Source organism: Cavia porcellus, unplaced genomic scaffold, assembly GCF_034190915.1.
Source record: "Cavia porcellus strain 051 isolate PalLab524CR breed Dunkin Hartley unplaced genomic scaffold, mCavPor4.1 scaffold_5, whole genome shotgun sequence".
Lineage (NCBI taxonomy): Eukaryota > Metazoa > Chordata > Mammalia > Rodentia > Caviidae > Cavia > Cavia porcellus.
This window is the reverse complement of record NW_026947488.1, coordinates 23,441,588-23,456,737: the sequence shown is the minus strand read 5'-3', so window position 1 is coordinate 23,456,737 and position 15,150 is coordinate 23,441,588. Positions and strand designations below refer to the sequence as shown.

The following is a 15,150-nucleotide window of genomic DNA, read 5'->3' as shown; positions in this document are numbered from 1 at the left end:
AGGGCCTTGACACTGGCTGCTGGCTCTGCTTAGAATACCGTGTCTCAGACATCTGCATTGCCTCACCTGCTGCAGATGCCATCTGGAGGTCTGATGGGGAGGAGGCATATGGGTCGGGGCCTAAGGGAAAGGAGTCAGTTCCCCAAATCCCATCATCTGACGGATCTACAGCTTAAAGGTGGTCAGAACAGATCAGACACTCCTGGTCCACGTGCAGATGTGGTACTAAGTGATTGTTTCATACCGTTGACTTTGGGGTGATTTGTTACACAGCAGTAACTGACAATATAAGCCAGAGCTCTAGACTCATACATCCAGCTGCCTCCTGAACAACTTCCCCAAACTGTCATTCAGGTATAGACATCACACCTTAGCAATTTCCCAAACCTGCTTCTCCCTGTGTCCCTTCCCAGTGATAGCCCCATCCACGCAGACTCTGAGGCTCTTTGGGCTGCTTCTTTCAGCAGCTTCTTGACTTACCACAGCCCTCAGCCATGCCCCATTCTGCCCCCCTCCTCCAAGAGTTCACCAATGTGCTCAGTCCTCTGCCCCTGCCCAGGCTGGACATCCACCCCCCGCTTCCAGGGAATTGTCTCCTCCTTGGTCACCAGCCCCTCATCTTCCTCACTCCAGCCATCCTCCACCAGGACACCAGGGTGATCTTTCTTCAAAACAAATTTGACCTTGTCAGACCCCTGCTCAACATTCCTGAAGGGCTCCCTGCTACCTCCCAGAAGCATCTGGCCTTCAGGCTTCCAATATCGGAGGATCTGGCCACTGTGCTCAGCCCCAGCTTCGCTACCCCTGTCCGAGCTTCAGCTACAATGGCACCAGTGTTCCCTCATCCGCCTCCAGGCCTTTGCATACCATGTTCCTTCCTCCTGAGTGCCGTCCCTTCCCCTGCCTCCTCCCCATCCCGGCTCCTTGTCCTTTAAGGCTCAGGACATCTCTCGTCTCCTCCAGCTCTTCTCTGACCTTAAACTTGCCTCCTCGTGGCTCAGGGGTTGGATGTTCCCTCTCTTGAGCTCTTCTCTTCCTGTGTCTGAGCAGCTTCCATGCTGACCGCTGCTCCACAAGGGCAGGTGTGCCAGGCAGAAGAGCCCTGAAGACGCCCACATCCTAATCTCTGGAACCTGTTACTGTATTGCCTCGCAGACAATGGCAGATTGAGGTTACAGTTAGAATTAAGCTCATCAGCTGGCCATACAGCAAAGAGAACCTCCTGGAATCTACAAGTGGCCCATTGTATTCACAAGAGTCCCCAAAAGTGGGAGAACGAGAGGGAATGTGACTATGAAAGCAGGATTACAGAGATGCCACGCGCTGGCTCCGAACATGCACAAAGAGCCAAGGAATGTGGGCAGCTCCCAGAAGCTGGAAAAGGCAAGTAAACAGATTCTGCCCTTAGATCTTTCAGAAAAAAATTCAGCCTGGCTCTCGCCAGAATCTGAGCCCTACAAGATCCGTGTCAGCTTTTATATCCAGAGAACTGCAAGACAATACAGCTGCGTCGCTGTAGGTCGGTACATGTGTGATCATTTGTTGCAGCAGTGATTAAAAAAAACCACAGCACACGTTGGCTCCTCCTCGCTCTGGGTCCTCCACCCCTGCCAAGGGGCTGGCACAGAGTAAGTGCTCAGTACATTGTGGGGGAGGATGAACCTAATGGCCTTCTTTGAACCACATTTTCCACCTATAAAACAGGCAAGTTGGACAAGGCCAGAGGTTTCCAAAAGCTGCAGCAATGAGAAGAATTCTGACTTTCAACTCTTAAAGAAACTAAGAGAAGCCAGGCTGGGAGCCCTGTGGCTCAGGGGCTAGGGGTGGAAACGAAGAGAGACCCCGCAGAAGCAGAGCTTAACAGGTGGGAAAGGTCGTCTTTATGAATGAGGCCTTGGAAGATAGACTGGGAACTAAAAGGGGGTATTGAGCAGGAGGACAGGACACTGCTCTGTCCAAGATTGTCGGGAGGGACATGACAGAAGCCCAAGCCCCTCTCCCCCCAGAGCTCACGGGGCTGGCCTCCCTCACAACCTGCAGAATAAATGACTAAAAAAGTCTACAGCCCCATCCTGAGGAAGGAAGAGCCTCCTGGCCCTGGGTGGCAGTGGGCTCAGAGGGGTGACCTGATGACAGACACTTGATGTCCACAGGGCATCTTCCCAGGAGGGGTGAAGGGTTGTCAGTGTGGCAGGACAGGGAAAGGCTCGTCCAGCCTGGTGGCCTCTTCCAATGCCCCAGCCCTCACCACACAAGGTCAGACTGTCACTGCCCACCCCTGCAATCCGCAGTCAGTGTTGGGGCAAGGGACAGAGGCCTGCACCTGCCCTCCATGAGCACACACCAAGTCCACTGGGCCGGGCCTCTTCCCGGCCACACAACTGTCCCACTCCATCCCGCCTCTGCTGGACCTTGGCACACCTGGCTTCTGTCTCGCCCTGCAGCCTTGAGTGGGTCCCTTCCCTCTCTGGGCTTCGCTTCTCTGTGCAGATTGAGCCGGGTTAAGTTGGTTCTGTTTTGAGAAAGTTAATCATTCACTGTCACTCATGATTTTTTTTTTTCTTCTCATGCCCTTTGTACTTACTATTACTCTGTTTTTCTTCAGATCCACTTTTTAAAAACTGCACAGACAAAACCCAGCCACACTTTCAGGGTTTTGCTTCTGTCTCTTACTGATGGTTTGACCTGGACAGTTACTGAACTCGCTGTGCCTCAATGTCCTCATCTACAGAATAGAGATTGTAACAGTATCTCACTTAAATAGTTGGTAGAGATTCGGTGAGAGTATACATGGAAATTTCCTGCACAGGACTAGCATTTAGTAGGTGCTCATTAAGTACGAGCCATCATTGTTATTTTTGTGGTCTTATTGTACATATTATCACATCACCACTGCAAGAGGAAAAATCTGTGTCAACTGGTACAGATAGAATACAAATACATCAGTGTGTTATATGAATTTTATTTATATTGTACATATTTATAACTATTTATCATGTCACTCACTTCATGTCTGTGATACATCTGATATCCTAACTACCAGCAGCATCCAACCTCTAGGAGACAGTGACATACACGCTGTCTGCCTCCATGTACCTCAGTTTCCCCATCTGTAAGTGGAATTCTAGTCTCCATCATATCCTGTTCAGTTGATTGTCCTGGAGATGCAAGGAGATACTGAGGCGCACAGAGAGTCTTGAGAAAACCAAAAGGTATTGCAGGTTCTGTTCTTATTGTCATCTGTGTTCACCCACCGGCCAGAAGCTTCGGCCCCACCCCGAGTGAAGACAGGCATCCCCCTGAATCTGCTACCACCACCACCCCCCAAGTGATAACAGCAGTTCCCCAAGCATCTGCGTCCCATCAGGCTGGTACCTTGTGTTCTCTTGCTCAGCTCATACTACTGTGCTGGTACCAGGCAAGGACACCCATTTTACAGGTAGAGAAAGAGGGAGGGCAACTTTGCTCAAGGTCACAGAGAGAAGGAGAAACAGAGCTACTAGGCTCCAACCCAGACCCAGACACTGAACCAGCCTCCTCCTCCTGCCTCCTGCTGCCTGCTCTGCCAGGGCGTCACCAGCCACAGGGGTGGCCTGCGCAGCTGCCCGTGCCTCCCACTTTCCAGCGGCGCCTAAAGAAACTGTTTACCTCTGAAGAGCAAGCCTCGCCGACTGAGACGCCCTTGGCCTTCACAAGTTGGCTCGCTTCTCCACACACTGTAACCATTTACGGGCAGCCAATAAAATGCGAGGCTGCTCCAAGTTAGCAGAACTCTGTGCTCTCTGCCAGTGCGTTACCTGCCACAGGCCTGAACCCCAGGGGCTCCAAAGTGTCCAAGTTCATGATGAAGCAGACCACGGTGGCTGCAAAAAAGAACACTGGCCACTCGCCATCCCAAATCAACCTGGCGCCCAGCCTTCAACCACAGGAACCTGAACACTATCAGCCAGACGTGGGCCCCTCAAAATGATTTCCATGAAACTCAATAGACCTGTTTCCATTCCTACCCAGTGAGTCGGCCCGGCAGGGCTCTAACTGTTCTTCGGCAGCAAGTGAGTAGGGTCTAAAGCTGAAGCAAGAAGGGAAGACCAGCCAGAGTCAACGGCACCCTCCAGCCCCCTCTGCAAGCTGGGCCAGGGGAGGGGTCTGTCGTGCGGACCACAGAGTCGCGGAACCAGACCCTGCACGACACTCGTGACCTCCTGTCTGACTTGGGGACCCCTGAATGGTGCCAAAGGACACAGAAACCAGCTGCTCACAGGGGTGAGGTCTGGGCAGGAAGCAGCAGTGTGCATACTCTTCTATGTTAATGTCTTTGTAGTGAGTCTGTATTATTACTGTCATCGTATTATTTTAGTCAAGCAAAATGAAACAGAGACAAAACGTATAGTTGATATTATATGCAGACTGCTGTACCAGTACCCAGATCAACATACAAAAAGGTTTCCACCCCTTCCCTCAACGGCCTGCACGCCAGAACACTTCTTCATTATAGTTTTTAAAAGAAGAATTTCCTTACGGCATGATCTATAGAATGCGTATGAGCCCAGACCCAGTCCAAATGAGCGCCAAGTGAAGTGTTAACTGCAGTTACCCCAAGGGCTGTGAGTGGCAGGGGTCTCATAAGGCAGCGTTTCAATTTTCTTCATAGTTTTCTGGATTTTCCAAATGTTCTGTAAGCAGCTTGTATAGCTTTTATAAAGGTGGGGGAATAAAAGTGTGATTTTGTGTATTTTTAAAACTGGGGCCTTTCTAAATGGTCTCACCAGATGTTGTTAGCTGGGCCTCCCCTAATGTGGGCTGAACTTTCTTAAAGATCCAGATTTATCCACTTATTCCAGCACACAAAAATTTTAGTTTCACTTAGCATCAGCTGCCTCTGGCTTGGAAAGAGAGCAGATTGAGAAAAGCTGAGCTGGGGAGTATTTATTACCTTTGATCCTCCCTTCCCGCTGTGGGAGAAACACATGGGGAAGGTGCAAGTCTGCTCCTGACTCACTCACCGGGCAACCCTGGCCTTGGTTTCCCCACTTGTAAAAGAGGCACTGGGTACATCATCCCCTTCCAATGGGGGCATTCTACATCCAACAGAGGCAGGTTCAAGAAGGTGTGGACCTGAGATGTGGGTCCTAAGTGGGGTCAGATAACCCTCAATTGGTGAGAAGGTTTTGAAAGGTCTTTCTTACCCATCTTCCTGCCTCAGAAGCGTCTACACCAGCAGCCACAGGAACAAACGTGAGTGGACCAGTGGACCCTGAGTGCCCACTTCACCCCCTCAGCATCGGCCAAGTGTGGCTTCGGCCCAGCACTCCACACCTACTGATTTTTAATGTGTCTGTGAGCCAGATGCAGCCCGGCAGATGTGAGGTCATGACCTCCAGTCCAGCCTTAACTATCTAGCCATTTCTCTCGAACTCGTCTAGGCTGAGATTCTAAAATCAGCTTCTGGCTGCCAGAAAGTTCTTGCTCACGTCCAGTTAAAACTTCTACTGTTTTAAGTCCCTTTTAGTATTTGTGTGTGGGTGGAGGTATGAGCAAGAATTGGCTCTTTATTAAAAAAATTTTTTTTGAAAACTGGAAAAACAGCCCAGATGCATTAAACCAACAGGTGGGTGGCTACCAGAAGACTCATGTTCAAGTCTAGCTCCGTCACAGCATACGTCTAATGTCACCTCTCATCTGTGTGACCTGGAGCAAGCCACTTCCCCTCTCTGCACCTTAGCCTTATGCTATTTGTCTCCTCTTCCCTTTGCCTCTGCCCTCGGCTCACTGTCTCCCACCCACGCCACACAACGGTAGCAGATACACCTAGAGCTACTTCTTCCCGGGCAGGTCTTTGGGGTCTGGCCCGTGCTGAGCACTTTCCACGTGTTATTTGATTGTATCGCCCCAACGGTTCTACAAGCTGGGCTTTTCTCATATTAAAGCTTGCAAACTATGACCAAGGCTCAGTTAGTGGGTGATAAAGTTGGGGTATGAATCCGAGCACCAGCCGAGGCTCCCCTTTGGAGACCACAATGGCCTTTCCTACATAGGGACGCAGTTGTGACCCTCCATGCTCGGCAGTGTCAGTGGCTCCCTATTGCTTTGGGGTTTTTTTTGTTTTTTGTTTTTTGTTTTTTGTCTTTTTTGTTTTTATCGGTACCAGGGATCGAACTCACGACTGCCTGCTTTCAATGCAGGTGCTTATGCCGCTGAGCTAAATCCCTATTGCCTAACAAGGTGCTGGTCTGGTGCTCGAGGCCGTAGGCTCTCAGCTAACCTCTCCTGCTTCTTCATGCTCTGGTCCAGGGCTTCCCAGTCATCTGTGTGTCCCGGACACAAGGTTTTCGTGCTATGTCCACATGCCCTGGTTTGTTTAATATTATTTGTTTAATATTTATGAGTTAATATTTACTTAGTGTTTATCTTTTTGTCTGTTTTCAACTTAGATTTTTGTTATTTGTCATGATTTGTGCTGTGGTAATTACTACCTAATACTCATTAGGATGAAAAACTATAAAATGAAAATGCTCACCCAGTACATCTGAAGTCTCCCCACCCCAGAACCCATGGTTTGGGCTCCACCTAAGGAAGCACTCACTCCTGAGCACACACTTCTTTTTGTTTTTCACATTGTACTCTTCCCCTGACTAGTAGAGCTCCTATTCACCCTCCACGGCCCTGCTGGATCTGTACCTCTTCTTCTCTTTAGCTTTTCACGACACATGTGTTTGTGAGGAGAGGGACAGCTTCCCACCACCCATCACATGGCCCAAAACTCTCAGCAAACAAGCCCCCATTCCCTATGGACCCTGAGGCCTCAGGGCCTGGCATACACTAGAGGCTTGGACGGGAACCACCATGCAGCCAGTTCTCAGGCAATGTTGAATGAACTAAACCAGACCCATTGTTTTTTTGAAGCGTAGGATGTGTTGTTGCAGGCGGCCTGCAAGACAATCTTGGGTGGACATGGACTTGATGCAAAATCACACAGGAAAGCTACTCAGTTGCCTCCTAGTTCCTTTGAGGACACCAAGGAGACAGCCTTAGCCTGGGGACATTGTGTCTCGAAGACACCTTGGGCACTTCCTCATTACCGCCTTCAATAGAGAAAGCATCCTGAGGTGGAAGGGCCCACAGCTCACCCTCCCTAGCAGGGTTACCAACACGGGTCTGCCTTCATTGTGCAGATTTTTACAGTTACTGTCTACTTACAAAGCTTCCTACTCAGATTATTTTAAGTTTATAAAATAAGTTGAGTTGAAGAACAATTTTGACCATATAATTTGTTTCCTTATAATATCTTGCTTATCCAATGAGTGTATATTTAAAAAATGTTCTCTGAAATTGGGGAAATGTAACAATGGATGTGTCTTAAGCCCTTTGGTATAAGAGTGTCTCACCCTGAGCTGGCCCCAAACACTAGCCATCCATTAAGCAAATCACTCCACAAAAGTTACAGCTATGATGGTTGTCACAAGGGAGGAATATATGACATGCCTTGTTAGAGGCGAATCATGAAAGGCTTTCCCGAGGAGGTGATGTATGGGTAGAGAGTTACAGGGTAAGCAGGAATTCCACAGAGAAAGGTGTTCCTCCCAACAGAAACAGCATGTGTAAAGACCCTGGGATAACAGACAGCATGGCTCATAAGAGATCTGGAACAGAGATCAGAGAAGCGGGCTTTAATGTTTAAAATCAGAGGGGGCTGGGGGTTTAGCTCAGCGGCATAAGCGCCTGCCTTGCAAGCAGGCAGTCGTGAGTTCGATCCCTGGTACCGATAAAAAGGAAAAACTCCAAAATAAATAAATAAAATCAGAGCAGGGAGGAAAATCTGCCACTCAGACAAGATTTGCTCAAGAGGGGCATCCCAATGGCTGAACCTTAACCTGAAGGTCTGGAGTTTGGTGAGTAGTTTCTAGATTCTAAAACTAATAACTGGACTAGATCCAAGACCAGGAGAGATGCGGTGAACGCTTGGTTGGTGCAGGCTGTGGCTCTGGGGTGCCCATCTAACTTGCACTTCCTGGTGCGGTGACTTTGGACAGTCTCTTGTACTCTCAGAATGTCCGGTCCCCATCTTGGGGTGCAGATACAAGCAAGACTACACCTAAAGCTGGTGCAAGTGACACGAGCTCCTGTGTTTAAAGCACCCAGAACAGGGCCTTCCTATAGGGAAAGGGGAACGTTGCCAGTTCAAGACATGTTTTCAGGTACTTCTGAGAGCAATGAGTGTGTCCGTGAGTCCTGCAGGTATATGGATGTGGGCACCTGGTTCTGCAGTATGCCTCTAGTGTGCACCTGTGTGTGCAGATGTATGCCCATATTCCGGCAGTGTGGGACAGCAGGTGAACAAGGTTGTGTGTGTGAAAGGCACATGTGTTCAGCCGTGTGAGTCAGCAGGAGTGGGCTTCAGGGTGTACGTATGTGTGTATGAACACATCTCTGTATGGAATTGTTATGTGTGGGTGTGCATAAGACTGAAAACACACAAATCCACCATGGTGGGCCACAGTCAAGGGCTAAAGCTCTGGCCTGTCTTCGCAGCCCTTTTCCAAATCCCCTGTGATTTGGAAAGTTGCTGCTGTGAATCCACCCTGCTCTGCTGGGTCTGTCTGCAGCTGGGCTGGGATTCTCTGAAAACAAACTTTTCTTTGATTCCTTGTTCCCAGATACTGGCACAAGTGTGCATATACACAACTCCCCCCAGTGTCCCCACCTTCTCAGAGTGCTCTTTGGGAAAGCCCAGGTATAGAGGTACCATCCTCCCTCTGTCCCCTCCCCAGACTACTTTTCCACCCAGTTCCCACGGAAGCACCCCAGGCCGGGACAATATACACATTTGACATTCCAGATCCAAGTGTAACAGCAAAGCAGACCAGGTTTCTGTAAGCAATTCTCTCCTCTCTTTTCAGCACCCTTAAAACCCCACCACACTACCACTCTGGCCCAGCACTGCGGGGCTGCCCTGGAGCAGACTTTGACCTCCTTCTCTGTCCAGATTCCACTTTGGGATAACACAGTTGGCTCCAAATTTAAAATGCAAAAGTACTCCAAGTGTTGTGCATAGCTCAAGAGTCAAGATTCAAGACCAGCCCTGTGCTGTGGGCTAGACAGCTTGAATCGTTACAAGCCATCCCATCTTAGTCCGTCCACTTGGCCCACGAAGAGGCCAGGGAAGACATGGTCAGAGATGGGTTCCTGCACCCCTCTTACCCTACCCCTACGGGGGGCGGGGAGGTGCAGTTAAGCATCGACCCCTGGTGAGGTGCTGAAGGTCCAGGTACTGCGGATCAGTTCAGCACACACGCTGGGGTTCTACTCTGACCCACAGAGGGTACCAGAGGGCTGTGCCCAGCAGAAAGGAAAGGGACAGTGTTCGGTGGTCCAGTCCCCAGGAGGCGTTACCATGGTGATGGGGTGCCGCAGCCACAGCTTCTCTCCTGAGTGCGCGTCTGTTCGTCTGTGTCTGTGGTCTGTCAGTCCAGTGTAGCCCCGGCCCTCGCTTAGTCCTGGAGCGAGCTGGACCAGCGGGCCTGGGGCAACGACCAGGATCTCATCTCCAAAGAGTGGCCCAGCGTCCCGAGACAGACAGACAGACAGGCAGGCAGACAGGCAGGCAGGCAGACAGGCAGGCAGACAGACAGACAGACAGAGAGCCCCAGAGACGCTGGGAGAAACAGCGAGATTGCGCTGGGAGTGAGCGGAGTGCGCTCGGCGCGGCCACCCGTGGGGGGCGGTGCAGGGACGGGGCGGGGCGGCCGGCGGCGGAGCTGCGCCCCGCGTGGGCCGGCGCGGAGGGCGGGACAGGGCCCCTTTGTGCCGGCGCCGCGCCCCCCGCCCGCCGCCCGCCGCCGCCGCAGATGACGAGAACCAGGCGCCCCCCTCCGGGCCACGGCCGCGCCGCTGCCAGGAGGAGCTGGAGCCAGTCCCGCCCGCCTCCCGGCACCCCGCCGGCCCAGCCCGGTTCAGAGTCCACGGACCGCGGGGTCCAGCTGCCTGCCAGTCTCTCATCCGCTTCCAGCAACTCATAGGCTCTGTTTGTTTATCTGTGAAATGGGCTGGTGCCCGTGAGGGTGAGCGTGATCGTGCCGCCTCTTAGATTTGGGAGTGAAGAGTCAGCCTCTGTCCCAGCGCTGTTCCATCCAAGAATGCTTCCTCGCGCGGGGTGCCCGATCCCGGGCTTTCAGATGAAGGTGGCCCATTGCTGGTGAGCGTCTCTTCTTGACTCAGCATAACCCCGCCTTCCCTCCAGGGCTGCAGCTGCGGCAGTAGACTGAGATCTAGAGGGTGATTACTATAGTCTGAGACATTCAAAAGATCCGTGTGTTGAAACCCGGACCCCCATCCCCTCACTGCCCGCCCCATCCCCAATGCAAAGGTGTTCGGTGATTAGTAATCACCAGGAGCTGAGCCTTCCTGAGTGGGCTTAGTGCCCTTACAGAGAGACGCGGAGGGCTGCCTCCGTCCTTCCGTCCTGTGGGTGTACATAGTCACAAGGTGTCATCTGTGGGCCAAAATGCAAGGCCAACGGAAACCCAAACTGCCGGTGCTTTGATCGTGGATTTCCCAGACTCCAGAACTGTGAAAAACAAATTTCTGTTGTTTTTCAGAAGTCTTCCCAGTGTAAGGCATTTTATTGCAGCAGCACAGATGAATTAAACAGTGGTTAAAGTCACTTCTGGTTGGATGACTCAAGGATTCATAGATTTGTTTACAAATGTTGTGCCAAGTGCTGAGCCAGAACAAGACAGATAAAATCCCTGCCCTTGGGTACTGTACGATCTGGTGGGAAGACAGGCGAGAAACAGATAAACAGAGAAATAATGGAGTGAACTGTTAAGAAGAAGGAAAGACACAGATGTTGACACAGACAACTGTAGGGGTATCACAAGGACTAGTGGAAGGGGATGAGGGGCTTAGTCTGACAGAAGGGGAGGAATTCAGGAAAGTGTGTTTGTGGTAGTGGGGGGGGGGCAGAGTTCCAGGCAGTGAGAAGAGCATGTGCAAAGGGTCTGAGGTAATATTAGACTTAAAAACATGAGAAGTCAGTGAAGAGCTGAAAAGGGAGAAAGCAGTGGCAACCATTTGAGTTCAAAATCAAGCTTTATTCATAACTCACCTCACACCAATGTTTTAGCAGAGAGAACCTGAGGTAGGCGTGTACTACCTTGCTGAGTGACTTTTGAGAGTCCCTTTACTTCCCTGGGACCTGCCTTGCTCATTATTAGAGATGAATAATCCTCCAGATAGTTCTGCTATGGCAGACAGAATAGAGGCTCACCCTGATAATGCTTACTAGGCAGTCAACAGGCCTCTCCAACTTAGGAAGCAACCTGGATGGTTTCGTAGTCATGGTTCATCCAGTTAGTAGAGAATAAAATTGTGGGTGTCTGGTGAAGAATTTAGCTAGGGTTGGGGATTGTGGAGGCTTCAGAGACCCAGCTTGCAGTGACACAGGGTTAACCTGCAGTAAGTGTTCTGGAGTTGCAGGTGACAGAAAACCTGTCAGATGCTCACAGAATCGCAAGAAGGCTGGAGGCCCATTTTTCTAGGACAAGCTGCTTACTCCAGAGGAAACGAACTGGCAAGAATGAGGTGGGACCCCTTGAAGACTGACAAAGTTACAAGGTGTACAACAAACACACCAAAGTAGGACTTTCTTAGTGTCAGATACTTTTGTAAGTGTATAAGTTATAAAGTAATTTCAATTATTGCCCTTACTATAGAAATTAAAAGCTGAGACCTAGAAAGGTTACACAGCTTCCCTAGTGTCAGATAGCCAGTAAACTCTGGATTTCAGAATTGGGCAAGGCTAACTAGTTCTGGAAATTATGCTATCAACTACTTTACTAAGTTACTTGAATGAATCCCAACATGTTTTGTACTCTGTGTCACTCCTTGCTTGGTTTAAAGACTTAAAAGGCAGATTATAACGGGGCCAGGTGCCTAAGGCCTAGCTAAGACTGCACATACCACGAATAGTTAATCCCCCAGAGGAAATCAGATAGCATAAGAAGCAAGAGGAAATTGGCATGAAATGGTCTATAAACAAGTATCATTACAGCCCACTTCCTGGGCTGTTCAGCCCCCTTCGTAGTCTTGTGCCCACACATGTTCTTCCAAAACTGTGCTCTTCTGACACGGTAAAGCAATTCTGTGCAGCCAACACCTGTACTGCTTGGACTCATATTATATGTGACCTCAAGGAAGTTCACCTGGCTGTGCCTCGGATTCACTTTTGCAAACAAAATACTTCCACAAATGACCCTTGTGGAGAGTAAATAAGTTAATGAATGTGAAAGACTGCACCGTGCCTGGTACCTAGCAGAATTAATAGGTAAGGCATGGAATTGTGTTGTTTATGTTAGGTGCTGAGGGCTGTGGAATCGGTCTCTAAACACACAGGCTTAACTACCGCAGTGCACTTGATGCATCTCTCAGGGACTTTCCAGAGGATTTTCCAAGGACTAATTAAATGTTCACTTCCTCTCCCTTTGGCAAATGAATAATCAAGCCATGTTCCAATTGCTACACTAGATTTTGAAAAATAACAAAATCCATCACTGGTTTGACGAACGGTGGAGTAGGGAAAATGAGGAAGTGATATAGAAATGGGCTTCCCTGCTGATTTCTTTGTGGCCTTGGGCAGATCCATCCCGTCTTGGAGTCAGTTTTCTCAGCATAAGATGGATGTTATAATCTTTCCTTGGGAGGGAATTGTGCCAACCTAGTGAGATAATGGATTGAAAAGGCTTAAAGGAGTGGCTGGTATATAATAGATCCTCAGTAAATGACAGCTCTACCTACGGTTAAGGCTCCCAGGAACCTCACCAGGGGACAAGCTCACTTTGGAGAAAGGAGTTACCTAGTTTAGGCAGACTGTTACAAGATTCAGAACATATTCATTCCTCCAATAAGTATGTGTTCCTACCATAAGGATACCAAATACTTGGCATACATGTATATACTTACCCCAGCTATAACCATGACAGACATCACTAATCAATCATGGAATTCCTGGCTAAATCTAGAAGCAACCTTAGAACCTTCCTCAACACAGAGTGCAGGCAGCTGCTTCCAGTCAATAGGGCTTATCATGGATTCTATGTTTATTTATCTTCTAAAATTGAAATTTATAGGCCAACTGGTGTACAAGAAGACACAGGCTCCCATGACAGAAAGTTGGTCTGAATCTTGCCTTACAATTCCCTAAAACCTGTGCCAATTAATCTTGTCAAATCAACTGGATTAGAGACTCCTAAGAGGTGGTTGGATCATGGGGTGCTGTATTTGTTAACAGATTAGCCCACTGATGCTGTTCACTGAATGTGCAGTTAGGAGGTGGGTCCCAATGGAGGAGTTCCCTGGGGGAGGTGACTTTGGAGGGTGCGTCTCTCATTGGCATCTTTCCCCTGCACTGTGCTTGCTGGCCATCCTAAGTGAGCCATTTTGTTCCACCACTCCCTTCTGCTGTGATGTTCCTGTCTTGGAACTCACTGATCATCAGCTGAAACTGTGAGACAAATAAACCGTTTCCTCCTTTCTATTGTACATATCAGACATTTTTGTCTCAGCAGCAGGAAAGCTGACTAGTGCAATGCCCTTGACTCCAGTGCTAATAAGGAGGTACTAAAGCAGTGTATGAACCAGATTTCCCCCGAGAGAGCCTGTGACCTGTGGCTGTCCTGAGGATCTGCCTCAGTGTTCGAGCTGAGGATATGTGCTTCCTGGGCAGCCTCCAGGGAGGACACTGTGAACAAAGTGTCCCAGGTTTCTTTCTGTTGTTGTAACAGGGTACCTAAGGCCAAGTAATTTATGAAGACAAATGGGTTAGCTAAGCATGGTGGTGCATGCCTATAACCCCAGCACTATGGGAAGCTGAAGCAGGAAGGTCACAAGGTTGAGCCTAGTTTGGGCAATTTAGGGACTTAGTGAATCCTAACTCAAAATAAGATAAAAAGGGCTAAAGATATAGTTCCGTGTTAAATCCCTAGGTTTATCTTCTAGTACTACAAAAAAGAAAAACGGAAGGAAAAAAGGGAGGGAGGGAGGTAAGAAGGGAGGAAAGAGGGAAAAGAAGGCAAATAAAAAGTTTTGCTCAGCTCATGATTGTGGAAACTGGAAAATCCAAGGTCAAGTGGCCACAGGCTTCAGTGTGAGTTTTCATGGAGACAAACCACCATCAAACCATTGCTCTAGGGCTCACCATTTCTGCCTGGGGCAGGACTCTTCTGTGAATAATCTCTGCCCCGATCTCCCCTTTGGGCTGACCAAGGCCTTCTCAAAGGTGTGCTATTGTCCGAATCTCCTCCATCCCCTTCTGGTTTTACAGAGTCAGGCCAACCTCAGGGTCCCCTGGGCCTCCTGTTCTTCCTGCTCCTTTACCTGCATGAGGATTAGTTGCCCTTCTAACTCTGTTTTTGGGATCTTTTCCCCAGAAGTCACAAGTGACATCATCACTGAGAAGGAGCAGGGCTCCTCTTCTGTGGTGGCCCAGAAATTACTATGAAGGCAGGGTAATGAATGACAGGAAAAGAGGCTCACGGCCACAGTGACACAACCCTGGGCATCCCAGCTTTTTCAGATAATAGAAACTCAACTTGACCTCATTTAGGTAAAAAGGATGTTAAAGGTCTTACAAGTGAGAAGATCTCTGCCATCTGTCTTCTAATAGCTTCTTCTCTATCATTGGAAGATGACCTCTAGGCCTACATTGTCTTAAAGCAGGCAATCTTAGCCCAAAGAGAGTATATTTTTCCTGATAGCAAAATTTGTAACTCCAAAGAAGACCCTGATTGGCTTTGCTTGGGTCACATGTTCATTCCTGAATCAATCACTGGACCCAGGGTAACTGAGGATATTCTGACTGGCTGGATAGCTTCTATTCCCGCTCCAGGGTGGGGTGGCATGAAGTTGGTTGTATCAGGGCTGCATGAAGTGAGGAGAAGTTCTCCCAAAAGATCAGTAAATGGGAGCTCAGGATACCGGGTACATTAGCAAAAGCTTTGATGATCCTTACCACTTCATACATACTGGGAAGAAAGGAGACAGAAAATGTGGTGTCTTCTTTCTGTGATGTTTATTTTCACAGGGGAAAGTATTATGCTATATGAGTTTCCTGATCAGATGCTAGGAGAGTAGAGGAGGATGTGACATTTAGCCTCT

The 15,150-nt window shown here is 49.2% G+C and overlaps 1 protein-coding gene across 3 annotated transcripts in view; it reads right to left on the bottom strand.

The window, feature by feature from the left end:
* Kiaa1755 (KIAA1755 ortholog) overlaps nt 1-9,934 on the bottom strand; it is a 39,911-nt gene extending 29,977 nt beyond the window's left edge. For 2 of the 3 annotated variants that reach the window (XM_063248362.1, XM_003467749.5), the window contains exon 1: nt 9,391-9,934. In XM_063248362.1, coding sequence (XP_063104432.1) covers nt 9,391-9,393 — 3 coding nt within the window. In that variant the 5' untranslated portion in view covers nt 9,394-9,934. Of the gene's footprint in view, nt 1-975; nt 9,370-9,390 lie in introns of those variants that run through there. The other variant, XM_063248361.1, reaches the window with a different exon arrangement.
* Between the last annotated feature and the right edge of the window lie 5,216 nt (nt 9,935-15,150).